At 35.3% G+C, this 27,494-nt stretch overlaps 1 protein-coding gene across 1 annotated transcript in view; it reads left to right on the top strand.

Annotated features, from left to right (window-relative positions):
• CCDC18 (coiled-coil domain containing 18) overlaps nt 1–27,494 on the top strand; it is a 131,879-nt gene that overhangs the window by 11,813 nt on the left and 92,572 nt on the right. The window contains 7 exon segments of the mRNA XM_037826619.1: nt 2,643–2,749; nt 4,018–4,146; nt 11,175–11,271; nt 14,334–14,455; nt 16,423–16,714; nt 24,533–24,657; nt 25,524–25,684. Of these exon segments, the coding sequence (XP_037682547.1) occupies nt 2,643–2,749; nt 4,018–4,146; nt 11,175–11,271; nt 14,334–14,455; nt 16,423–16,714; nt 24,533–24,657; nt 25,524–25,684 (1,033 nt within the window).

Below are 27,494 nucleotides of genomic sequence, written 5' to 3'. Positions count from 1 at the left end.
TCCTCTCCTTCTGGGACACCAATGATACTTACATTATTGTACTTTGTTTCATCCTTGAGTTCCCGGAGATGTTGCTCATATTTTTTCATTCTTTTCTCCATCTGCTCCTTTGCGTGTAGGCTTTCAGGTGTTTTGTTTTCCAGTCCCTGAGTGTTTTCTTCTGCCTCTTGAGATCTGCTGTTGTATGTTTCCATTGTGTCTTTCATCTCCTGTGTTGTGCCCTTCATTTCCATAGATTCTACTAGTAGTTTTTTTGAATTTTTGATTTCTGCCTTATATTTGCCCAGTGTTTCCTTTACAGCCTCTATCTGTTTTGCAATATCTTCTTTAAACTTTTTGATTTGATTTAGCATTAGTTGTTTAAATTCCTGTATCTCAGTTGAAGTGTACGTTTGTTCCTCTGACTGGGCCATAACTTTGTTTTTCTTAGTGTAGGTTGTAATTTTCTGTTGTCTAGGCATGGTTTCCTTGGTTATCCAAATCAGGTTTTCCCAGACCAGAACAGGCTCAGGTCCCAGAGGGAAGGAATATTCAGTATCTGGTTTCCCTGCGGGTGTGTCTTAGAAAATTGCTCCACCCTTTGATGCCTCAGGTCACTGTGCTTTTCTGCCCAGTAGGTGATGCCTGTTAGCCTATAATTCTTGACTGGTGTGAGGAGGTGTGGCCGTGTTCCCCCAGGCTCTGGGGTCTGGTTCTGAATGGAAAGGGCCCCACTCCTTTCCTCCTAGAGAAGACAGACCCCCCAGGTGGAGGTCATTAGCATTTCAATGGTCTCTCTCTCTCTGCTTGTGGTGTCTCCACCCTTCCCAGAGTCACAGCCCTGGAAACTGAAAATGACTGGGGCTTTCTCCACTGAGCCGAATAAGAAACAGATAGTTCCCTCAGACCCAGTCCAAGGCGACCCTCCAGCTCTCCCAGGTCAGTCGTCACCCAAAGCCTCTGTCTGTTTTTTGGGGCTGCGTACCTGTAGTGAGCAGTTCACACTCGCTAGTTAAAACCCCAGTTGGAGTTCAGCTGAGCTATATTCGCTTGCTGGAGAGAGCTTCTCTCTGGCACCACGAGGCTTTGCAGCTTGGGCTATGGGGGAGGGGGTCTCACAACTTGGATCAGCAGGTTTTACTTACAGATTTTATGCTGTGTTCTCGGGCATTCCTCCCAATTCAGGTTGGTGTATGATGAGTGGATGGTCTCGTTTGTCCCCCTGCAGTTATTCTCGATTATTTACTAGTTGTTTCTGGTTTTTTGTAGTTGTTCCAGGGGGACTACTTAGCTTCCACTCCTCTCTATGCTGCCATCTTGCCCCCTCTGTCTTTTGTGATACTTTAAAGGAGACTTCCTCAACATTATCTTAATCACTTCTATTGAATCTTTTAATTTTGCTGTCATATTTTTTCATATTCCAGAGCTTCTTATTATTTTCTATTTAGTGACATCCAGATGCAGTATATTCTCTTAACTCTGAACATTTAATGATTTTGTGTTGTGTGTCTGGGCACTTTCCTTGCTTGCTCCCAAAATTGCTTTTTTTCTTTTGCTTTTGCCTCTGACTTTCATGTTAGCAGCTTTCTTTGGATAGTAGTGTTTTGACTATCCATAATTAAGACAAAGGCACTTAAAAGCTGTTGGAAGCTCTGAGTGCAGTGGCAAAGTTTGTTGTCAAGTGGGCTTTATTTTGGGCTCATAGTTGGGGAGGTGACTCTGTAGGAAGACATCCTCCCTCCCCAACCAGTATCAGTATGTAAAGGTCTTTTTTCTTTGAAGCTGTTGATTACCTGTAACCTGTGGGATGGCCCTGACTGAGATGGAGTAGGAGGCTGCAGGCTGACTGTTTTGTATTAATCCCTCTGTTTATAGCACTACCTTGTTCCTGCCTATCTTTCTCCGTAGTGTCCCAGAGTCCCCAAGCCTCTTTTGTTAAATTTTTTTCAGATAATAAATCTTTTATTTCTTTCCTGATAGGCGCCTAGGCACCTGGCTGCTGGTGTTCTGGGAATTGGAAAAGGAGAGTTCACTGTTATCTACAGACTTTAAACCAAATTTCTGGTTTTCCATCCTGGATGTCACTCCTGCCCTCCATTGTACCTCATGCCTCCAAGTTCTAAGCTTCTTCAGGGATAATTAGTTCTGTTATTGGTATTCTCCATGCCATTTAAGGTGTGGGTTCCCACCCTGCTAAAGTGGTGACATTCTTTTCATCTTCCAGGTTGTAGGATTGATTAGCTTTCCCATATTTTCTTGGTTTTCTCTAGTAAGCATGTATACTAAAATTAGGTTCGTAAATCATAAAAAGATTCAATAAGTCTCTTCTTTATTTTTTATGGTTTGTTATTTTACATTTAATTCTTTATGTGAAATTTATCTTTCTAGACAGTATCAGTAGAGATTCTGTTTTTTTAACCCAAATAGCTAACCAGTTGTCCCGCGTATTAAGTTGAGGGTAATGGCAGGAACTTAAATGTTGGGACTGGCTTGTGATTATGACATGCCCATGTATATGCTGATTGAAGGACCTGCCAGGATGAGTTTTACATTTGACCAGTGACTGGGGAGTCCCCTCATCTGGCAGTAAAAGAAACTAAGGGCCAAGTAGATGAATCTATTTTCCAAAAGAAAGTGCTCTGCAAAGTGTTTTTATGTTTTAGATTTCTATACTTGAATCTGCTCAACAACAGGCAGCCAGTGTTCCAATCTTAGAAGAACAGATTATAAATTTGGAAGCAGAAGTTTCAGCCCAAGATAAAGTTTTGAGGTAAATATGCTTTTTCATAACTTCTAAAATTCTATTTCCTACTTCTTTTTGTTAGATCTTGTTTAAATTTTGTCGCCCCTCCCCCCACCCACCTTTGGTAAATCTGTTGTGATCTAATAGTGCCATTTGTCGTAGAATTTGTTGACTTTAATATATATTACCTGAAATTCTCTTTTCAGTCTATCATAATGTCTCTTTGCTGCAGGTTGCATGCAGTGTAGGAGACTAAAAAACAGTGAATCTAAGCTGAGATGCTTGTTTACATGCTTTTATTAAATTTGAATTAGTTCATTCTTTGCCCTTACGCAGCTGATATACTCAGTGCATCAATGGGAGTTCAAGAAATAAAATTCAAGGAATTGGATATTTTATTTATCCTACTTTTCTGTTTTGAATAAGATGGTAAATATATGAATATAAAATAGGATATTAATGTATTTGAGTGATTCTCAAAGTGGAGTTCTAGGACTGGCAGCATCAAAACCATCTGGGAAGTTGTTAGAAATACAAATTCTCAGATCCCATATCAGACTCACTGACTCAGAAACTGGGGAGTGGGGCTCAGCAATCTGTTTAACAAGTCTTATGAGTGATTCTGATGCATGCTAAAGTTCTTTCATGTTCATCAGAGTTTTGTAATTTTCTTTTTAATATATATACTATTTTAAATTTATTCCTAGGAATTTTATATTTTTGAATATTGTGAACATTTTCCCATTCTGTTCAATGCTAATATATATAGCAAGTCTACTGGTTTTTGTATAATTATTTTATAATTGGACTCTGTCACACTCTTTTAGTCTAATAATTTTTCATTTTCATTCTCTTGGGTTTTCCAGGTAGCTAGTGGCATTATCAGCAAATAAAATAAATTTTGACTTTACAACATTTATACTTGTTATTACTTCTCAGTTTTTCCCTTTTTGAGTTGGGTAGAACTTCAGAACAGTCATTGGATATAGTCATGACAGCATTCATGTTTATCTGATTTCTTAACTATATGGTAATGCTTCTAATATTTGACAGTAAAAAAGGATGTGAGCTGCTGTTTCAGAGACTTATAGATCTCATTTGATGGAAGTACTAATTTATTTTCTATAAAAACTCTTAGTGGCAAGTGATGAATATGCCTTTTCTCTATTGCTTATCATTGTATATTCGTTTCTCTTAACTCATTCATTTAAAGTAAGAGATTTCCTAATGTTACTATTCTTGCAAAACTGTATAATCCCTTGAATAGCCTTTTAAAAATATTCTTTATTTTGTAGAGAGGCAGAAGATAAATTAGAGCAGAGCCAGAAAATGGTGATTGAAAAGGAACACAGTTTGCAGAAGTCCCAAGAGGAATGTATAAAGTTGAAGGTGGACTTACTTGAACAAAGTAAACAAGGAAAGAGGTATGTGTTTTTAAAGGAAATATATTTACTTGTAGGATATATAACCTATTAAAAATTCTAGTTAATTTTTTATTATAGTAAAATATAAAATTTGCCATTTTAACCCTTTTTAAGTGTATAATTCAATGGCAGTAATTACATTAAAAATGTTGTGCAGCCATCACCAGCATTTCCAAAACTTTTCATTATCCCAAACAGAAATTCTGTATCCATTAAATAATAATTCCTCATTTTCCCCTTCTCTCAGCCCCTAGTAACCTCTAATCTACTTTCTATCTCTATGAATTTGCCTATTCTAGATATTTTTCATGTCAGTGGAATCATACAATATCTGTCCTATTGTGTCTGTCTTATTTCACTGAGCATGTTTTCAAGGCTCTTACATATTGTAGCAAAAATCAACACTTCATTCTTTTTTTACTGGGAATAATATTCCATTATATGTATATACCACATTTTGTTTATCCATTCATCTATTGATACACACTTTGCTTGTTTTCACCTTTGGGGAAATGTGAATAATGCTACTGTGAACATTCATGTACAAATGTCTGCTTTAGTCCCTGTTTTCATTTCATGAGCACATGAAAAAATGCTTAACATCATTAGCCATTAGGGAAATGGAAATCAAAACCACGATGCCACTTTACATCTATCAGAATGGGTATAATTTTTTTTTTTTTTAGTGGAAAATTACAAGTGTTAAAGAGGATGTGGAGAAACTGGAACCTTTGTTCCAGGGAATAGCAGGGTCATACGGTAATTCTATGTTTAACTTTTAAGGAACCATTGAATTGTTTTCTATGGTGGCTGCACCATTTTACCTTCCCACCAGCAGGGCACAGAAGTTCTAGTTTTAAAATCGTGTTTTAAAAGCTAATCCATTCCTGTGGGTATAAACCTATTGTAAGTAGGAAGTTTTGATGAGGTTACTTCAGTTAAGGCATGTCCCAGTGTAAGTATTAATCCTGTTACTGGAGTCCTTTATAAATTGGATGACTACAAAGAGAGCAAGAGAAAAAGCAATGCAAGCCAGGTGCTGAAAACAAGGACACCCAGAAGAGAAGCAAGAGACCAGCAGATGTTGCCATGTGCCTTGCCAAGTGGCGGAGGAATCTGGGATTGCTAGTAGTCAGTGTTCTAGAAGAAAGCATAGGGTTGATGATGCCTTGATTTGGACATTTTCACAGCCTCAAAATTATAAGCTTGTAAGCAAATAAAGTCTCATTGTTAAAAGCCAACCCATTTCCTGGTATATTGCTTTCGGCAGTCTGACAAACTAAAACAGACACCCAGAAGCATGCCAATATATGAATGATGGGAGTCTGAGAAGAATAAAGGAGCTGAAGGAATACTCAAAGAAATAATGACAGAAAACATCCCAACTTAGCAAAAGAAGTGAATATGCACTTCCAAGAAGCCCAGAGAATACCGAACAAGATAAACACAAGGAGAAACACACCCCTTCACCTATGGATCAAACTGTCACATGCAAAGGACAAGGACAGAGTTCTGAAAGCTGCAAGAAAAAAGCAACATGTTATGTACAAAGGAATACAGATTGTTGATTTCTCATTAGAAACCATGGAGGCAAGAAGGCACTGGGTTGAAATATTTAAGTTGCTGAAAGAAAACAATTGTCAACCATGTATTTTATATCTGGTGAGACTGTCTTTCAGAAATGTGGGAGAGATGAAGACATTCGTAGGTTTGAAAAAAAAAGCTGAGCGAGTTCTTCACTACTAGTCCTACCCTGGAGGCAATGCTAAAGGGAAAGGAAGAACACTAGACAGTGGATTGAAATGGCATAAAGAAATAAAGACTGCGGTAAAGATAACCATATGGGTAATTAGAAATGCCAGTACTACTGTATTTTTTGGTATATACCTCAAATTTTTACTTCTTACAGATTCTAAAATGTAAGTACATAAAAAGTAATGATCAATCTATGATTTTGGACATACAGTGTACAAAAAATAATAGCAAATACCAAAAGAGTGATGGTTGGAGGGTATAGAAACAATGTATGACTATGCTACTGAGTCATGTTGGTATATATGATTGTTGTATATTTAGGATGATACATTTTACCCCATGGTAACCACAAAGAAAACACATGTAAAATTTATCCAGAAAGAAATGAGAAGGGACTCAATATGGTACAATACAAAAAATCAAATAAACATTAAAGTAGACATTAACGGAAGAATCGAGACAGAGAAAGGTATAAGACCTACAAGGACTAAATAAGCAAAATGACAGAAGAAAGTCCTGCATTATGAGAGTTACTTTAAATGTAAATGATTAAATTCTCTACTTAAAATGCAGACATTGACAGAATGGGTGAAAAAGCATTACCCAACTACATCCTGTCTAAAAGAGACTCACCTTAAATTCAAAGACGTAAGTTGACAAGTGAAAGGATGGAAAAACATATGCCATTTAAGTAGTAACCAAAAGAGATCAGGGGTAGCTATACTAATATCAGATAAAATAGACTTTAAGTCAAAAACAATTATGAAAGACAAGGTCATTATTATACTGATAAAAGTGTCAATTTGGCAAGAAGACAGAATAATTATAAGTATACATGCACCTAATAGCGGAGACCCTACTTATATAAAGCAAATATTGACAGATTTTAAGGAAGAAATTGACAATTCTAAATTTTAATACACCAATTTCAATAACAGATAGAATATGTAGACAGAAGAAGATCAATAAGGTAATAGAAGACTTGAACAGTACTCTAAACCAACTAGACCTAATAGACATATATTTCATTTCTGTTCAAGGCCTTGTCGGGAGTATTTTTAGAGTTCATATTTCCACAAACAGTCTTTTCAAAGCAGTTTAGGCCTTTTCTATCAAGCTCCTCACAATTCTTCCAGAATCTTCCGTCTATCCACTTAAAAAGCCGTTCCAACATGTTTGGTATTTGCAGACTTAGCGGCAAAAGCACCCCACTTCCGGTACCAAAATCTGTTCTAGTTTGCTAATGCTTCTGGAATGCAAAACACCAGAGATGGATTGGCTTTTATAAAAGGGGGTTTATTTGGTTACACAGTTACAGTCTTAAGGCCATAAAGTGTCCAAGGTAACACATCAGCAATCGGGTACCTTCACTGGAGGATGGCCATTGGTGTCTGGAAAAACTCTGTTAGCTGGGAAGGCACATGGCTGGTGTCTGCTCCAAAGTTCTTGTTTCAAAATGGCTTTCTCCCAGGACGTTCCTCTCTAGGCTGAAGTTCCTCAAAAATATCACTCTTAGTTGCACTTGGGACAAGTGCACAACAGCCGTCTTCAAACTATCTCTCATCTGCAGCGCCTGTGTTTTCTTCAAAGTGTCCCTCTTGGCTGTAGCAAGCTTGCTCCTTCTGTCTGATCTTATATAGTGCGCCAGTAATTTAATTCAGACCCACCCAATGGGCGGGCCAACACCTCCATGGAAATTATCCAATCAGAGTCATCACCCACAGTTGGGTGGGGCACATCTCTATGGAAACACTCAAAGAATTACAACCTAATTAACACTGATAGGTCTGCCCACACAAGATTACATTAAAGATAATGGCGTTTGGGGGGACATAATACCTTCAAACTGGCACAATAACTAAAAGCGGTGATCCTGGATCAGAAAAAAACAAAAAGAAAAAATTCTGTAAAGAACATCATTGGAATAATTGATGAAATTTATATATGGATTGTATATTGGATAATAATTTACCAATTGTAGATTTCTTGAATTTGATAGTTGTGGTTATAGAAGTCAATTTCTGGCACATATTAAATGCTCAGTAAGTTAATCTGTTTCTCTCAAATTTAAAAAGTTTCCTAAATTAATAGCGTGCAGTTTCTTAGTTCTTAGGTGATAGCATGCTAAAGTATTTAGAGATAAAGTGTTCTAATTACTCTCAAATTAGTTCAGTGCAATTGAGTGAAAGATAAAGCAATTGTGGCTAAATGTCAGAAATCGATGAATCCATTTGGGGGGAATACAGGTATTCATTCTTGCAACTTTTCTGTAGATTAAAGATTTTTCAAAACATGAGGTTCACAAAATGATGCAAGGAGAATTGGATGTTGATTTAGAAAAATTAAATTAGATATCTGTCACATACTGTACCAATGTATAAAAAATTTTTTAGGTGAATTAAAGGCATAATTGTGAAAAGCAAAGCTTTTAAAGAAAATATAGGGGAATATCTTACATGACATTTCATGGTAAGGAAGAATGTTTTTAAACAAGATCCAGAAAGCTATAAATATTTTAGGAAAAGATTGCTAAATTTTGAATCCATTAAAATAACTTTGAGTTCCATAAAACACATCGTTTAATAAGTGAAAAAATACTTAAAATATTTACAAATCATATAGTTCACAAAGATTAGTATCCAGAACTTATAAAGACCTTCTACAAATCATAAGAAAAATAAATCAGTAATGTAAGTTAAAGGATATGAACAGATGGTTTACAGGACAAGAAATCCAATGGCTAATGAAACCTGAACCTTTCTCAACCTCTCTGTGATCAAAAAGTACAGATTAAAACTATAGGGAGATGCCATTTCACACTGTTAATTTAGGAAGTTTTTTTAAATTTGAGGGTGACAGATTAACTTACTGAGCATTTACTATGTGCCAGATACTCACCTAAATGCTTTATTTATATAAATCATTTAATCCTCAAGCAACTGTATTAGATAGATTTTATTATCCTCATTTTACAGATGAGGAAACTGAATTAGAAAGACGTTAAAGTTTTACAATTAGAAAGTAGCAGAGGTAGAATTTGAACCCAAACACTTTGGCTCTAGCGTCCACTGGATTAAATACCATGCCAAAGGTAGTAGTGCATAGTGGTAGTAGTGCATAGTGGTACAGAGATTTTGGAGACAGGTCACACTAGATCACAAGATCTTGAGCAAGTTGCTTAACTTCTCAGTCCTCGTTTATGGCACCTATCTTCATAATAGATTGTAGGGAGGCTTAAATAAGACACTTTAAAAATTATCATTCTATACTGCTTCTTCAAGTGCGGGTGAAGACGTGGTACAACAAACTTATACATTGCTTTTTGGGAGTATAAATTGGTATAGCTGCTGTACCAATTTTTTAAAAGGGGATTTTTTGGTATTTTTGAAATACTTTTTAAAACATGTCCAGCCATTCAGCAACTAGTTATGTATCTTAAAGAAGCTCTTATACATTTTGCTAAAGAGATATGCACTGAGATATTCACTGTAGCTGGATACAACCTCAGTGTACATCACTGAAAAATGGATAAATTATAATATTTTTAGACAACAGAATAGAATAACATGGGTGAACATAAATATTGAATGATACAGAATAAAAGCAGTTTGCAGAAGGATATGTACAGTGTGATGTCATTCATATAAAATATAAAAACATCAAAAAAGACTGATATTTAATGACTATAAGATTATACAGATTTTAAGATGCACCATTATTTTAGATATCACTCAGAAAAAAAAATCACTGTGAATCTATGCTCCACCATTGATTGTAAATGCATACAAATTTTAGAGATGTAAAACAGTGTGCCTCTTAGATTAAATGAAATATATGTACTATTTGTAGATGTAGGTTAAGATGTAAATGTACGAAATGTATGACAATGAATAAAACCTAAATTCATGATAGGATTACCTCTGTGGAAGAAGTGGGGGTGGGGTGGGGAAAGGATTTGGAAGGAACACAAAGAGGCCTTAACTCCGTGTTTTTGTTTGCTTAAAATAAAAGAAGTTACATGAAGCAAAAATAGCAAATAGTTAAGATTTGTTGAAGCTGGACTGGAAATACATGGATATATTAATCCATGCTTTTCTGTGTGGCTGAAATATGTCAAATTTTTTTTTGATTGGAGATGAGGTGAGGAAGAGTAGATAAATGTAAAATAGATAAGCTTTCCCTCAAAGAAAGGAGATAGAGGAAAGCACAGTAGCTACGAAGATTTTTGGTTAAGTGAAAAATACAGGGATCTTTTGCTCTCTGAACTCCAGCTATGCAAACTCAGGAATAGAATACATTCTTATAGATTTTGTCTCTAAAGCTTTTCTATTCTTTATATCGAACTCTGGAACCAAATAGTAACCCTGATATCCACAGTTGCTATCCAAATTTAAAAACTACATTGCATTCAGAAAGTGAGGGATTCTTCCACTTGCATTTGTTTATAGTTTTGGCACAGAAGCCAGTAGGGGAGAAGAGACTGAAAATACAAAAGATGAAGTAAGTTCCTGAAGGGGAAGAAGTAAAATCCAGAATATAGATGGAGGACTTAATCTTGGATAAGAGAGAGGTCACTAACTCCTCATACACTGGAAGGAATGTGGTGAGAATGGCTTTAAATATAGAAAAGTTTTTAGGTGTGGGTATCAAATTGACCAAGTTCCAGCCTGATAGTTTCAATTCAGTGTAAGAATTATAAGGAAAGTATGAAGTTCAGTAAGAGGTGAGGCAGCAAGGTTGGTTTAAGAGAGTAAGTAGTGGTAGATGGACTTTTTGTTGCTTTTCAGATTTTTATAACCTGTATTGATAGAAGTTATTGTCTTTTGAAATAGCTTTTTGAAAATTTATTTGAACTTTTCAAAGGCTTACAGGATTTGCTGAGTATCTTTAATATTCTAGACAGTAGACTGATTCTTTAATACCTACCTTTGAAAAATTATCATTCAGCTTCAGGCTACTTCATTAATCTTTCTTTTCCAGACAGAGAAAAAAAAATTTGTTGACATATGAGAATGTATTTATATTTCAAAGTTTATGCTTGTTAGTATTGTATGTTACATTTTATTTCTTTTTCATACTGATACCTTAAATTTAGGAAATTGTTATAGTCTAATCTTTATTCTTTGTTTTACAGTTTAAGCCTAATACTTGTTTAGTACAGAGGAATCTGCTTGTCTCTATTCTTTATGATTAAATATAGATTACTTTGGAACTTAACTATTCAAATGCAGAGCATTCTTTTTTTTTATTCATCATACCTTTTTACATTTTAGAGCTGAACGACAAAGGAATGAAGCACTGTATAATGCTGAAGAGCTGAGTAAAGCTTTCCAACAATATAAAGAAAAAGTGGCTGAAAAACTGGAAAAAGTGAGAGTTGGGCAAATTCAGTGTTTTGTATTGCTGTCACTATGGTAAAAATAAACTATAAATAGAAGATATTTATTTATGTATGGTTAAAGCAGGGAGTGATTTTTATGATCTCATTCATAATAAAATCATTGAAATAAAGAATTTTGTAAATGTGAGTTAGAAATGATGTTCACCAGTCTTTTTATAATCAGGGTAAATTTTTTATTTATCCAAGAAGGGAAAAGTATGCAATGGAGACAGGAGAAGGGACAAAATATACAGATGGATGGATTGGATAAATGGGGGTTGAAACTATAGAAGTAGAAGCAAGAAATTCTTCCCCACCACCTCGATGAAAATATAGTCCCTCTCAGAGCAAAGGTTCTCTGAACAGGTTCTGCATAGTAATATAGTAGCTTTATTAAATTTACTTAACTTCTTCAAATAATACTACATGGTGATAAAACCTGTATGGAGGGAAGTCACAAGTTGGATATTCAGCAGTTGCACTTAGAAGAGAGGTCTGGTCAAAAGATACTAATACAGGAGAATTCCATCTTGAGATAATAATTAAAGCAGAGGAAGTTAATGATTCTGTTCAAAGAAAGAAGAGAAGAAAGAAATAATGTATAGGAGAAGAGGAGAGTAAGAAGATTCAGAGTGTAGATTCCTGAAGAGTGTTCACTTATTAAACAATTATCAAGTTCCCATTACATGACAGACATTGTGCTAGTCTGGGAGATTCAGCAATATATAACACATGATACCTATTCTAAAGAACTCACAGTCTGATAGGATTGACATGTATGTAAACAAATAATTTCAGTTTTTTGGAATAAGAATAATAAAAGTGGTAGATATGGTAGAGTGGCAAGAAGGGGGATTGAACAAACTGGTGGGCCCAGAGAAGGCTTCACTTGAGTAGGAGCGATTGTGGTATATCATTGAATAGTGTTAAGCAGGGAAAATGCTCAACTGCTCGCTGATAACATTGTGAAGATGTATTGGTGAGGTGAGAGACAAGTCAAGGAGACTGAGAGAACAAGCAAAAGATAATCAAGGTGATGCTGTTGAGTAGATAGTTATGAGAAATGTTCAGGTGGGAGAATCAGTGGAATTTGGTGACCACTTGAATATATTAGAAGTAGGCAGTAAGAGGGAAGAATCTAGGGTAAATTTGAGGTACTGCTTAGTGTGAATGGCTGATGATTGCCTCATGAATCAAAATAGACAACTTTGGGAAAAAGATAATGAGTTCTGCTTTGGAAATGTTTGTAGGATATCCAGATGTAGGTTTCTAGTAGGCATTTTTAGCTATAGGTCTGGTCTTCAACTTTGAAACCTGAAATAGATCTGCAGATTCAAGAGTTGACAGTGCTTAAATGGTAGAAGTCTTGGATGTTGATGGAGAACATTATATAGAGTAAGAAGAGAATAAAAGATACAACCATGGGAGATATTTAAAGGACAGATATTCAAGCCTTTGAAAGATATTTAAAAGTGATCAAAGAAGTTGGAAGAACAATAAAGTATATTGATAAGGAAAGCTCAGGCCGTAAAGCATTTTTGAAAGAAGGTGGTGGTCCTCAGTGCCACACGTTACAGGAAAGATGAGGACGGAGACAGGGCTATTGGCTTTTATAATTAGGGAGTCATTGGATACCTTGTAGGGAGCAGCCTTACTAAAGTAGTAGAGACAGAAGGCACAACTTCTGAAATGGGAAAAATGAGAAAGGCATAGGGATAGCTAAAAAACTATTCTTAATATAAAGTAAATGAAGAGAAAGGAGGTGGGGAGATTGAAAGGTGGAAAGAAGATAGGTCAAGGAATAGGTAGTAGACCCAGGAGCAGAGATGAGATTTTTTTTAATGGAATAAGGGCATTTCTTACCCTTAAGGGGAAAAAAAGTAAATGAAAATACAAAAAACAAACAAACAAACAAACAAAAAATGGCACAAGGCAGATGTCTTTGGTCTCATAAATTAAGATGCTGCTGAAGTAATTTTCATACATTGAGGGTGAAGGAAAGGGTGAGTACTTCTAATAACATTATTATAACAAGAAAATAGCTAACGTTTTCATAAGGATCATATAAAAGGAAAAGCAGAGTCAAAAATGACCAGTTAATAAAAGGTAGCAAAGAAAATAATAGTGGCTGAGCCACAGTTAAAGAATAAAAGAGTTTAAAGAAGAAGTTATCAACCAAGAAGACTGTGTTTGGTCATACAGAGGTCATTCCCTGGCTGTAAACTGTAAACACCACTTAGCAGTGAAAGATACTAAGATCCCATTAGATATTTAAATCTTAAGACTGAAAGAGTTAATCAGATCATTGTTTTTAAAGCCTTGAACAAGGACCCTTTAGAAATGGAATATTGTTAAGGAATTTTTATAAGGCGATCTGTTGGGAGAGGTAGAATATCTAGTAGGAGTAATAGAAGGATATCTTTGGGGAGAGGGAGGAATTTGGAGGAAAGAGAGGAAAATGTAAGAGAAGTTTTTTAACACTTTTTCCCAGGATTATCAATTTCAAACTCAGAAGAGCCCTTTAGTATGGTGGATCTAACAGATAAAGTGAGGCAGATAGGGTCCTCTCCCCAATCCGTCACTCCCACCCCTCCAACCTGGGTACTTTGCTTTGACCAGTTTTATGTTTTGAGCTATGATTTCATTGGGAGTATTTTGTGACTAAAATTGCAAAAACTACTTTTCTAGATCATTTGCATTGAAATTAGCCTTTAATAACTTGGGTGTATAGCATCTCTGTTTGAGTTTCCTGCTATGTCCATGTGAGGCCAGGGCACTGTTGCTTTCAGGTGATAGTGCTATTGCTTTTCTCTCTCAGAGGCTCCTGGGGATTTCTGAACAGTTAGTAGCTGACGTCCCCTCTGTGTCCTTTGTGACTGCCAGTTACTTCACTTTGCTCCTTTTCATTGTAAGGCTGGGGACTTAACCTTATAGAAGTCACTATCTGAAGTCACTACTTAACAGATTTTAGTTTGAGGTATTTTAGATGTTTGAAACACCTAAAACTTAGAACCACATTAGTGTGTCCACTTGAAACAAACTGTTGTTTTAGGTTCAAGCTGAAGAAGAAATATTAGAGAAAAATCTAATCAACTGTGAAAAAGAAAACAAAAGGCTACAGGAAAAATGTGGTATATATAAAAGTGAACTTGAAATTCTGAAAGATAAATTAAGGTAAAGTATTCTGTCATAGAAAAAATAATTTTGTGGTGGAAAAGGAAAAAAAATCTGAAGAATTTTAAAACAGTATTTTGTATGTTGTAATTACAGCCTTAAATTATGTAGAAAGATAGGCTTCATGATTGAAAGTGTTTTCTAGGTATAGGGATAGAATTTTAAATGTAATAAAATGTGTTAATATATTTGTAAATATAGAGTAATACTGATCAAATATATATAATTAGAGAAATGTATAAAGTAAATTGTATAATAGAAAAATTTATATAGTTAGAGAAAATTAGCAGACATAATGTCCTTCTAATGTGATCACATTAGCTACTAGTGAAATATGTATAATATCAAATGCTTAATAGAAAAAATTCTTCAAATCATCAAGAGTCACCTAGTTCAGTATTCTTATTTTATAAATGATGAAACTGAAGGCCAGAGGGTAACCATTTGTCCAAGGTCAGAAAAAGATCAACCAAGGATGAGGACCTAGGTTGTCTGTTTCCACTATGTCCTTTTGCCCTCTCAGAAAAAACCCTGTTTCAGACTTTAATACTAAACAGTCCTTACTGCCTTAGACTTCTTTGTGTGTGTGTGTGTGTGTGTGTGTGTTTGTGTGTGTGTGTACACACACACAAAGCAATCGGAGTAACTGGTTTGTCTAATTTTAACAAACTTGCCAAGAAGGTAAAGATAGTTTTTATGGTAGCTACCTTATGTAAGTAGAATATTCCCTAGAATTGGATGCAATAAATTGCAATATATACTTTTAAGAAAGAAAATATGCTGCTAATTAAACTATGAAACAAAGCTTTAGTACTTAAATTTTTATTTTATATCTTATGAAAGAATTCGTTTTATTTATTTATACATGATTTTAAAATCATGTATTACTTCTGTATAAAAAGGAAGATAGAAGTGAAATAAATTGGTTAAGATTTTCCTAAAATTTCACATTCAGAGTCTGAACTCTTTAAATCATTTCTCACAGATGTCCAAATTTTTCTACACAGAATCTTCTTCTGTAACATGAAGAACATTGCTGATGGAGCATTTCTTAAAAGAATGCTTGTAAGAACTAAAAGTCATTGATACTGGTCTCTTAAGCTGAATTTTCAATTATGTAGAGCCAATCTACTTTTGACTTCTTTTTCAGGAATCTTGCTGCACATATTCAATTTACCACCTACCCCACAACTTCGGAACCATTTGGTTTTTAGGGAGTTAAAGTGTTCCATTGTTATCTCCTAGTTTTTCTTCCTGTTTGTCTACACCCATTCTGCAAGTTCTGTTGCAGGTGCTTTTGATGTTTTTTTACATGCATAGGCAATGAAACTATATTGCAGCTGCTTCTGGCTGACAGCTCTTTTAAGGCACTATTGATTATCCCAATCTCAGAGATCTTAAGATGTGAAAAGGGTTTAAACTGATGAAATACATTAACTACATTCTAAGCATAAGATTGTTCTCGTGTTTGACATGTTTTTTGTAGGTATATAGATATTTGAAAATATTACTGACTGATAATCTATTAACGTTTGATTAGACTTAAACTTTTAGTATTATGGATAGTAGTTCATAATTTTTCCTTATACTGTCAAAACTTCTTGATGCTGCAAAATGTTGTCAGGGATTTTAGGGGTAGATTTCCTGTCTTACACTTTTAAAAAGGGAGTGAAAAGGCTTCCAAGATAGGGGGGCTGTTCCTCCCTACCACTTACCATGAGAAGCTGGGCAAGTTAAATAATCTTTCTGGGCCCCAATTTCCTTATCTATAATTAAGGAGTGAAAATAACACCAGCCATGTAAAATTGTGAGTGCCTGGCATGCAGAAAGTAGGATCTCAGTAAATGTAAGCTGGTATTATTATTTCAGAATTAAGCTTTAAAATATTTTAAAAGTAAAATTAACTAAATATAGTTACTGAAAATAAATGCATATTTTGTTTTCATTTTATTCCTTTTCCTTCCTAGGCAGTTAAAGGAAGAAAATAACAATGGAAAAGAAAAATTAAGGACTATGGCAGTGAAAAATTCAGAAGTCATGGTACAACTAACTGAATCTAGACAAAGTATTCTGAAGCTAGAGAGTGAGTTAGAGGACAAAGAAGAAATACTTAGAGAAAAATTTTCTCTAATGAATGAGAACCGAGAATTAAAGGTCCGTATTGCAACACAGAATGAGCGACTGGATCTGTGTCAGCAAGAAATTGAAAGTTCAAGGGTGGAACTGACAAGTTTGGAAAAAATTATATCCCAGTTGCCAGTAAGTTTGTGTGAAAAGAAATATACAGTACTTGATTACATAATGGAGAGAGAAAATTTTGCTGAAGTGCTTTATAAGAAAATGTCATTTTATGGGTGCCTTATTAATTGCTATTTTTTTCCCTACTTGACTATGCTCTCGGTCATCAGTTACTTTTTTATCTATCCTCCCCCCCTTTTTTATATATATAACTATCCTACCTTTCCTCAGTCTCTCAGATGCCATATGTGCCGGTTTGAATGTATTATGTCCCCCCAGAAAAATCCATATTCTTTGATGCAATCTTGTGGGGCAGACATATTAGTGGGGATTAAGTTGGAACATTTGGATTAGGTTGTTTGCATGGAAATGCGCCCCATCCAACTGTAGGTGATAAGTCTGATGAGATATTTCCATGGAGGCATGGCCCCACCCATTAAGGGTGGGCTTTGATCAGTGGAGCCATATAAATAAGCTGACAAACAGAAGGAACTCAGTGCAGCTGAGAGCAACATTTTGAAGAGGAGCTATAGCCAAGAGGGACACTTTGAAGAATGCCCAGGAGCTGAGAGAGTAGCTGCAACTGAGAGACAGTTTGAAGATGGCCATTGAAAGCAGACTTTTGCCCCAGAGAAGCCAAGAGAGGAAAAACGCCGCAAGAGCAACTGACAGTGACATTTTTGAGGAACTGCAGCCTAGAGAGGAACGTCCTGGGAGAAAGCCATTTTGAAACCAGAACTTGGAGTCACGTGCCTTCCCGGCTAACAGAGGTTTTCCGGATACCATTGGACATCCTCCAGTGAAGGTACCTGATTGTTGATGACTTACCTTGTACACTTTATGGCCTTAAGACTATAACTGTGTAACCAAATAAACCCCCTTTATAAAAGCCAATCCGTCTCTGGTGTTTTGCATTCCAGCAGCATTAGCAAACTAGAACAGATTTTGGTACCAGAGAAGTGGGGTGCTTTTGCTGCTGAGTTTGCAAATACCAAACATGTTGGCATGGCTTTTTAAATGGATAAGGGGAAGATTCTGGAAGAATTGTGAGGAGCTTGATAGAAAAGGCCTAAACTGCTTTGAAAAGACTGTTTGTGGAAATATGGACTCTAAAGATACTTCTGAGAAGGCCTTGAACAGAAATGATGAATATGTTGTTGTGAACTGGAAGAAAGGCGATCCTTGTTTTAAAGTGGCAGAGAATTTGGCAAAATTGAGTCCTGGTGTCAGAAGGAAGGAAGAATTTGAAAGCGACAACTTGGAATACTTAGCTGAGGAGATCTCCAGGCTATGTGTGGAAGATGTACCCTGGCTTCTCCTTGCAGCTTAAAGTAAAATGTGAGCAGAGAGAGATAAACTTAAAACTGAACTTTTGGGTTCAAAGAAACCAGAAGCTGATGGCTTAGAAAATTACTGGCTTCCAGGGGGTGGAATCCCAGAAGCTACAGCCCAACGTGAGGATGTAACCAAACATGGAACCCAGCCACCATTTCAGTACAAGCCAAGATTGAAAAAGGAGTTAAGCAGAAAGGATTTGGGAAAGTTCTATTGTCTGATGGGTTTCACCCCTGTGTGCTTCATGTGAAGCCAACAGAATTTTTGCAAGATCTTTATAGACAGAGATGCTGCCAGTCAGGACTGGAGGAGACAGACAAGGAACAAATTGAAGGAAAAATTTCTTCAAAGACAGAGCCATGGAGGTTGGGGTCTGGAGTCAAGAGGTCTCAGAGTGGGAGAGCGGAGCAGCCTACAAGCATGGAAAGGGTGAGTTTGCCCTGGAGGTCGAGGGTGGGCCTTCCGCCTCGATGCTCAGGAAATGTTCTGCCACCCCAAGCCCCAAAGAGGGTGGAGCACATTCCCAGGGAATTGGGGAGAGCCTGGCTGCCACGCCACTGTTCTGAAGGGGTTGAGCTTGTGCCCATCCAGAGATGGAAGGGAATCTGGGTGCTGCCCCTATGTTTGAGGAGGGTGGGGCTGAGAAGGTGGTCTCCCCAATGTGTGGATATGTTGGAGTACTCACTCCAGCGTTTGGAGACGAAAGGGCTGCCAAAAAGGCCTTTAGGAAGGGTTAGACTCCTGCTCTCTCAAGCCCCAAGGATGCAACGTCGTTCTGTTAATGACTCTCAGACTTTGAAATCTAATGGAGTTTGTCTTGCAGGTTTTAGGAACTGTTTTGGTCCTGTGAACCTTGTTTTCCTTTCAGTTTCTCCTTACGGCAATGGGAATGTTTATCCTATGAATGTCACTCCTTTGTGTATTAGAAGCACATAAGTTGTTCTAAGTTCACAGATAGACAGCTAAAGGAAAATTATGCGTTAGGACTGACCACACCTATAATTGATTTTGATGAGATCTTGTACTTAAAACTATTGTTACTGAAATGATTTAAGTTTTTGTGATATTGTGATGGGATGAATGTATTTTGTATTTGGAAAGAATATGTTTTTCTGTGGTCCAGGGTGTGGAATGTGCCGGTTTGAATGTATTATGTTTCCCAGAAAAAGCCATATTCTTTGATGCAATCTTGTGGGGGCAGACATATTATTGGGGATTAAGTCGGAAAGTTTGGATTAGGTCGTTTGCATGGAAATGGGCCCCACCCAACTGTAGGTGATAACTCTGATGAGATATTTCTGTGGAGGCGTAGCCCCACCCATTCAGGGTGGGCCTTGATAGTGGAGCCATATAAATAAGCTGACAAATGGAGGGAACTCAGTGTAGCTGAGAGCAACATTTTGAAGAGGAGCTACAGCTTAGAGAGGAACGTCCTGGGAGAAAGCCATTTTGAAACCAGAATTTGGAGCAGACGCCAGCCACGTGCCTTCCCAGCTAACAGAGGTTTTCCGGACGCCATTGGCCATCCTCCAGTGAAGGTACCTGATTGCTGATGTGTTAACCTTGGACACTTTATGGCCTTAGGACTGTAACTGTGTAACCAAATAAACTTTGTAAAAGCCCATCCATCTCTGGTGTTTTGCATTCCGGCAGCATTAGCAAACTAGAACACCATCTATAAGAAGGCACAGAATTTTTTTAAAAACAGGTTTGTTGTATCATTTACATAGCATAAAATTCACCCATTTTAAGTGTACTAGTCAATGATTTTTAGTAAATTTTCAGATTTTAACCATCACCATAATCTAGTTTTCAAATATTTCTTATCCCCAAAAGATCCCCATGACCATTTATAATTAATCCTTGTTCTCCCCTTAAACCCCAGACAACCACTAATCTACTTTCTGAATCTGTAGATTCATCTGTTCTAGTTTGCTAATGCTGCTGGGATGCAAAACACCAGAAATGGATTGGCTTTTATAAACGGGGGTTTATTTGGTTACACAGTTACAGTGTTAAGGTCATAAAGTGTCCAAGGTAACACATCAGCAATCGGGTACCTTCACTGGAGGATGGCCAACGGTGTCTGGAAAACCTCTGTTAGCTGGGAAGGCACGTGGCTGGCATCTGATCCAAAGTTCTGGTTTCAAAATGGCTTTCTCCCAGGATGTTCCTCTCTAGGCTGCAGTTCCTCAAAAATGTCACTCTTACTTGCACTTGGGATATTTGTCCTCTCTTAGCTCCTCCGGAGCAAGAGTCTGCCTTCAGTGGCCGTTTTCAAACTGTCTTTCACCTGCATCTCCTGTGCTTTCTTCAAAGTGTCCCTCTTGGCTGTAGCTTCTCTTCAAAATGTGACTCACAGCTGCACTGAGTTCCTTCTGTAATGTCAGCTCATTTATATGGCTCCACTGATCAACTTAGACCCACCCCAAATGGACGGAGCAACACCTCAATGGAAATTATCCAGTCAGAGTCATCACCTACAGTTGGGTGGGACACATTCCATGGAAACACTCAAAGAATTCCAATCTAATCAGCACTAAAATGTCTGCCCCACAAGATTGCATCAAAGATAATGGCGTTTGGGGGATGTAATACATTCAAACCAGCACATCATCTTTCTGGACATTTCATGTAAATGGAATCATAAAATATGTGGTCTTTTGGTTATGGCTTCTTAATGTTTGTGAGATCATCCATGTTTTGACATATATCAATATTTCATTTCCTTTTTTTACTCTATAATGCTACATTGTATGGATGTATCACATTTTATTTATCCATACACCAGTAGATGGACATTTAGGTTGTTTCCATTTGGGGGCTATTATGAATAATGTTGGCATGAACATTTGCATACAAGTCTTTGTGTGTTCATATGTTTTCATTTCTCTTGGGAAGATGCTGAAGAGCATAATTACTAGGTCATATGATAAATTGATGTTTAACATTATAAGAAAATACCAAATTGTTTTCCAAAGTGGCTTTTACATTTCCACCAGCAATGTCTGAGGGTTCCCATTTCTTCACATCCTCGTCCACACTTGTTATTATGTCTTTTTTATTGTGGGTGTGAAGTGGTAGCTCATGGTTTTAATTTGCATTTCCCTGAGTTCTGTTTATGTTGAGCAACTTTTCTTCTACTTATTAGAATAGCACAAAACATCAGAATGTTCTTATGATAGCAGTATGTCACTTTTCTCCTTGAATTATATGTATATGACCATGTTTATAAATGAGATTAGGAAGAAGGTGAGTGACTATACTGTGTCAGGAAAATATTATTGTTATTTGTAAAATAAAGGTGAGAGTAGGAGAAAACTAGATAAATGTGTCATGGTTGATTTTACACATGAATGAATGGTAGAGTCTTTCCAATTTTAAACTGTTAAAGTCATGGAATTAAGAAGCTGAAATGACCTTAGAAATCATATAATTCGGAATCATCATTTTATTGGTGAGGAAATGTTGACTCATGGAAATAAATAACTTGCCCAGATAGCTATAGCAGAATTAAAACTAGAACATAGAATTCTTGGCTCCAAGCCCCCTGCTATTTCTGCTTTCCTAGAATGATCATTATTTGCTTAGATTGGTAATATATTATCTGTTTGCTTTTGAAATTTGAAAGTAATCATATGCAGATAGCATTCATTTTAATTGACATTCTCAAATGAGCTTAGTGTCAAGAATTACTTGATGTATGACTCTGACGGTGGGATGGTAATGTCCTTATTCTGTGCAAATTGCATGAAAAAATATACTCATTAAATTTTTTCTGAATTGGTATACTTGATCCTGTGCTTCATAAGTAATAACATGGTTTGGAAGGGTGAGTTTTTTTCCATTTCTAAAAGGGTGTGATTCGATTGTAGTTTGAAGGTAGTAGTTATTAAGTGATTATCTTGCCCCTTTTCACAACTATTTTTAAAATTCTTTATTATTCAAATACACAGAAAAGGATAGAAATCATACAGTTTATCTTCTTTGATCACAGTGGAATGAAGGTGGAAATCAGTAACAAGACAAACTGGAAATTTGTCATTCACAAATATGTAGAAATTAAACAGCATACTCTTAAATAATCAGTGGATCAAAGAAGAAATCAAAAAGAAAATTAGAAAATACTTACAGGTGAAGGTAAACAAAACACAGGGTACCAAAACTTATGGAATGCATTGAAGGCAGTGCTCAGACGGACATGTATAATTATAAGCACCTACAATAAGAAGATCTCAAATCAGTAACCTTCATATCTTGAGGAACTAGGCAAAGAAAAAAACTAAATTGAAAGTCAGCAGAGAAAGGAAATAATAAAGATAAAGGGGGAGATAGAGAAAATATGGAATAAGAAAAAATTGAGAGACTCAATGAAACCAAAAAATTGTTCTTTGAAATGAATGATAAAATTGACAGACCTTTAGCTACATTGACAAAGAAAAAAAGAGAAAAGATGCAGATAACTAAAATCAGAATTGAAAGGAGCATTACTACAGGTCTTATAGAAATAAAATGTATTATAAGAGGATACTAAGAACAATTATATGGCAAAAACTGGATAATCTAGATGAACTGGACAAATTCCTAGAAACATGAAGATTACTTAAACTGACTCAAGAAGAAATTGAAAATATACTGACCTATAACATGTAAAGAGATTGAATCAGTAATCAAAAACCTTGCAACAAAGATAAGTCTAGAATCAGATGGATTCACTGGTGAATCCTACCAAAGATTGGTATTAATGAAGAATTAATACCAATTCTTCTCAAACTCTTCCAAAGTATTGAAGAGAAGGGAACACTTCCTGGCACGTTCTTTGAGGTCAGTGTTAACTTGATACCAAAGCCCAGTAAAGACATCACAAGATAAGAAATTACAGACCAATTTCCCTTATGAATATAGATGCAAAATCCCTCAACAAAATATTGGCAAACCAAATCCAACAACATATTAAAAGGATTGTACATCACAACCAAGTGGTATTTATCCCAGGAATGCAAGGGTGGCTCAACATAAAATCGATCAATGTTATATACCACATTAATAGAACAAAGGGAAAAACTCACGAGATCATCTCAATTGTAGAAAAGTCATTTGACAAAATCTTAACACCTTTCCATGATAAAATCATTCAGGACTAGGACTTGAAGTGAACTTTCTCAACAATTTCTGAAAAAACAGAAATTAAGTGATGGTGAGGGTTTAGAAAAATTGGAACCCTTGTATGTTGGTGGTGGTAATTTTAAATGGTGCAGCTGTTACTGAAAATAGTTTGGTGGTTCCTCAAAAGTAAACATAGAATTACCATGTAATCTGGCAATTTAACTTCTAGTATATATATACCCCAAAGAATTGGAAACAGGGACTTGAACAGATACTTGTACACCAATATTCATAGCATCATTATTCACAATAGCCAAAAGGTGAAAACAACCCAAATGTGGGTCAACAGATGGATAAATAAATGTGGCATATACATGCAATGGAATATTATTCAGCAGTAAAAAGGAATGAAATTCTGATGCATGCTACAACATGAATGAACCTTAAAAACATTATGTAGAGTGAAATAAGCCAAACCAAAAAGGATAAGTACTTTATGATTCCTCTTATATGAAATACCTAGTATAAGCAAATGCATAGAGATAGAAAGTAGATTGGAAGTTACCAGGGACTGAGGGAATAGCGGAATGGGGAGTTATTGCTTACCAGTTTCTGTTTGTGGTTATGAAAAAGTTTTGATAATAGTGATGATATGGCACAACATTTCGAATGTAATTAACACCATTGAATTGTACACTTACACATAGTTAAAATGGAAAATGTTTTATATATGTCACTACAATAAAAAATGTTTAAAAAACATACAGAAAAGCACAGACTGTTGTAGGACAGCATTTGCATTTGCTAAATCAGGATAGCATTTTGCCATATCCAACTTCAGATTTTTTTTAAATAAAATTTTACAGGTAAATCTGTACTTCTTCAGACCCCAATTCTTTCTCTCCTCAGAGGTCATTATTCTGATATTTATATTTATCCTTTCCTTATTTTAAATATTGTGACATTTGGATGGATCCAGAGATTTTATACATATATAATTTTTGCATTTTTGAAATGCATTTTTTAAAACACTGTATGCATTTTTGATACTATGTACTTTTTTTCTCAAAAAAAAATTAGTGGGGAAAGGATGGAAAATCATTTCCATTTTTGAAAATACTACGTGTGCTATTTTGAAATTTTATGTGCTTCTATTATTTGTTTTTCACTCAACACTTTAAGATTTATCTGTATTTATTTATGAAACTCAGGTTTATTTAATTTTAACTATTGTAGTCCCCGTTATTTTAATATTTCATTTATTTATTCTCCTATCAATGGACATTGTTGTTTCCATTAAATTTACACAATCTTTCCAACTTGGTTTTCTGAATCAAAAATCATTTGTATCCCACATACATATTATAAATGTATATATGTTTGTTTTTATGCTTGCAGTTAAAAAGAGAAATTGTTGGTGTTAAACCATTCCTTTCTAAGCACCAAAAGAGCAGTTTGTCAAACAAGGAAGACAATTGCATTGGCTGCTGTGAAGCAAATAAAATGGTGATCTCAGAATTGAGGTACAGTTTTCATATTCTGAATTATAGTTAATAGAATATTTCTTATTGTAATTAAATTCTTTTGTTGAGAAATTAGAAAAGAAAAAAAGAAAAAGTACAGAGAATATTATAACAAATATCCATGTTCCCACAACTAAGAATTGATTCTTCTTAACATTTTGTGATATGTGTTTCAAATCTGTTTCTTTAAGTAAAAATGATAACAATATAGGATGAATAAGTACCCTTTGATCCTTACTTCTAGTCCCATTTTCCACCTTACTGTCCACTATCAAGAATTGGGTATAAATTCTTCATTATACTAACACACATGAATTTAAGTGTACTATATATTTATATTGTTTGCAGTTTTGCTGTTTTGTTCTGTATAATTCTTAAAATTCATCCATGTTGACAGGAGGTAGTGATTGATCAGTGGGTATATTGGTGTGTTAGTTTTGTTTTAATAGCTGTGTAGGATTCTGTCCTATAACTATGACACAGTTTATTTATCCATTCCATTATTGGTAGCTAACTTGTGTCTAGTTTGTTTGTTTTTTTCTATTACAAGCATTGCTAAAGAGAACATCGTTATACATGTATCCTTGTGCATATGTACGAGAATTTTTCTAGTATATATTCCTAAAAGTAGAATTGCTGGATCATAGGATACGTACATTTTCCATTTTCCTAGGTACTTTCAAGTCTGCAAAGTAGCTGAACCAGTTTACAATCCTACCAGTGGTGTGTAAGAGTTTCCATATCCTGGCCAATAGTTAACTTATATTAGAACTTTTAATTTTTTCCAATTCAAAAGGTGATAAATGGTATGAGATATTTGTATAGAATCTTTCTAATAATTTTTGGCTTCTTTTCTTTTGTGCCAGGATTAAGCTTGCAATAAAAGAGGCAGAAATTCAAAAACTTCAAGCAAACCTGACTGCTAATCAGTTATCTCAGAGTCTTAATGCTTGTAATGACAGCCAAGAAAGTGGCAAATTAAATAGTTTAGAAACAGAACCGATAAAACTAAGCAGTAATCAAGTAGGTGAGTATATTATATTGAATTATTTTAATAAATTATAATCAGAGTTCTTTATGATTAGTTTTTTGAGAAACCAATCATACTTGATGATCTGTTTCTTAGTAAATTACTAGTTACGCTCTAAGACAGCAAAAATTATTCAAAATTCTTGGACTTTGCATAATTTTTTAAATGTGCTTTATTGAAGTATAATTTATATACAATAAAATGCAGCCATTTTATATCTAGTTTGATTTTTGTTAAATGTCTGTTTTGCCATATGTTTATACCCCTGTCACCATCATCACAATCAAGACATAACATTTCCAGCACCCCATAAGTATCCCTGCTATACCTTGCCTTTTAATTCCCCGCCACCCACCTTGACCCAAGCAACTACTAATCTGTTTCACTAAAAATTAGATTTGTCTTTTCTGGAGTTTCATACAAATGGAATATACAGGATGTATGCTCTTGAGTCTAGCTTCTTCAACATAATATTTTTAAGATATAACCATGTTGTTGAGCATATCATTAATTTATTCCTTTTTATTACTGAGTAGCATTCCATTGAATGGATATATTACAATTTGTTTATCCATTCACCTAGTAGACTTTTAGATTATTTCCAGTTTTGGGCAGTTAGGAATAAAGCCACTCTGAATAGTGTGTGGACATATCTTTCATTTTTCTTGGTAAACACCTAAGAGTATAATTTCTGGGTCATGTATGTTATGTGGTTTTTCAACCGGACAAGAGACTACCAAACAGATTTTCATGGTTGCTATATTATTTTATATTTTCAGCAGCAATGTATTTGAGTTCCAGTAGCTCCACATCCTCACCAGTACTTGGTTCTGCCAGTCATTTTAATTGTAACTATTCTAATGGCTATATAGTGGCATCTCATTTGCCTCAAAAATGATATTTTTTTTAGTATCTTTTCATAAGCATATTTGGCCACTCATGTATCTTCTTTTGTGAAGTGTCTTTTCAAATATTTTTCCTATTTTTTAAGGTGTACAGTTTGATGAATTTTATTAAATTTAGTTGTGTAACAAGAGCCACAATCCAGTTTTTAGAACACTTCCATCAAACCAAAAAGTATGCTGTTTGCAGTTAATCTCCATCCTCAACCAACCCAAGTCAATCACTGATCTCTTTTCTACTCTCTAGTTTTGTCTTTTCTAGAAATTTCGTATAAATGGTATTATAAAATGTGTAGGTTTTTTGTATCTGGATTCTTCACTTAGCATAATGCAGTTGAGATTCATCCATGTTGTTGCATGTATCATTAGTTGCTTTTTATTGCTGAGTCATGTTCCAGTGTATGGATATAATACTTTTTATTTATCCATTCACCAGTTGGTGACATTTGGATTTTGATGAATTCTAATTTATCAAATTATTTTTGGTTTGTGCTTTTTGTATCCTATCTGAGAAATCTTTGTCTACCTCAAGGTTACAAGATTTTCCCTTATTTTTTCTTCTAGAAGCTTTATAGTTTTAACTTTATGTTAGGTGTGTAATCCCCTTTGAGTTAATTTTTATATAGTGTGAGATAACAGTCAATGTCCGTTTGTTTCTATACAGTTATTCAATTGCTCCAGCATTGTTTACTGAAGCCTTTCCTTTTGCCATTGAATTACCTTGGCAATTTCTTCAAAAATCATTTGATTATATTTATTTTGTCAATTTTGGACTTCCTATTCTCTTCCATTGATCTATTTTTATGTCAGTACCACAGTGTTTTGATTATTATAATGTTATAGTAAGTCTTGAAAATAAGGTAGTGTAAGTCCACCCATTTTGTACTTTCTTTCCAGAATTTGTT

The sequence above is a fragment of the Choloepus didactylus genome, chromosome 2 (assembly GCF_015220235.1).
Source record: "Choloepus didactylus isolate mChoDid1 chromosome 2, mChoDid1.pri, whole genome shotgun sequence".
Lineage (NCBI taxonomy): Eukaryota > Metazoa > Chordata > Mammalia > Pilosa > Megalonychidae > Choloepus > Choloepus didactylus.
The sequence above is the reverse complement of the archived record's forward strand: the minus strand, read 5'-3'. Positions and strand labels throughout refer to the sequence as shown.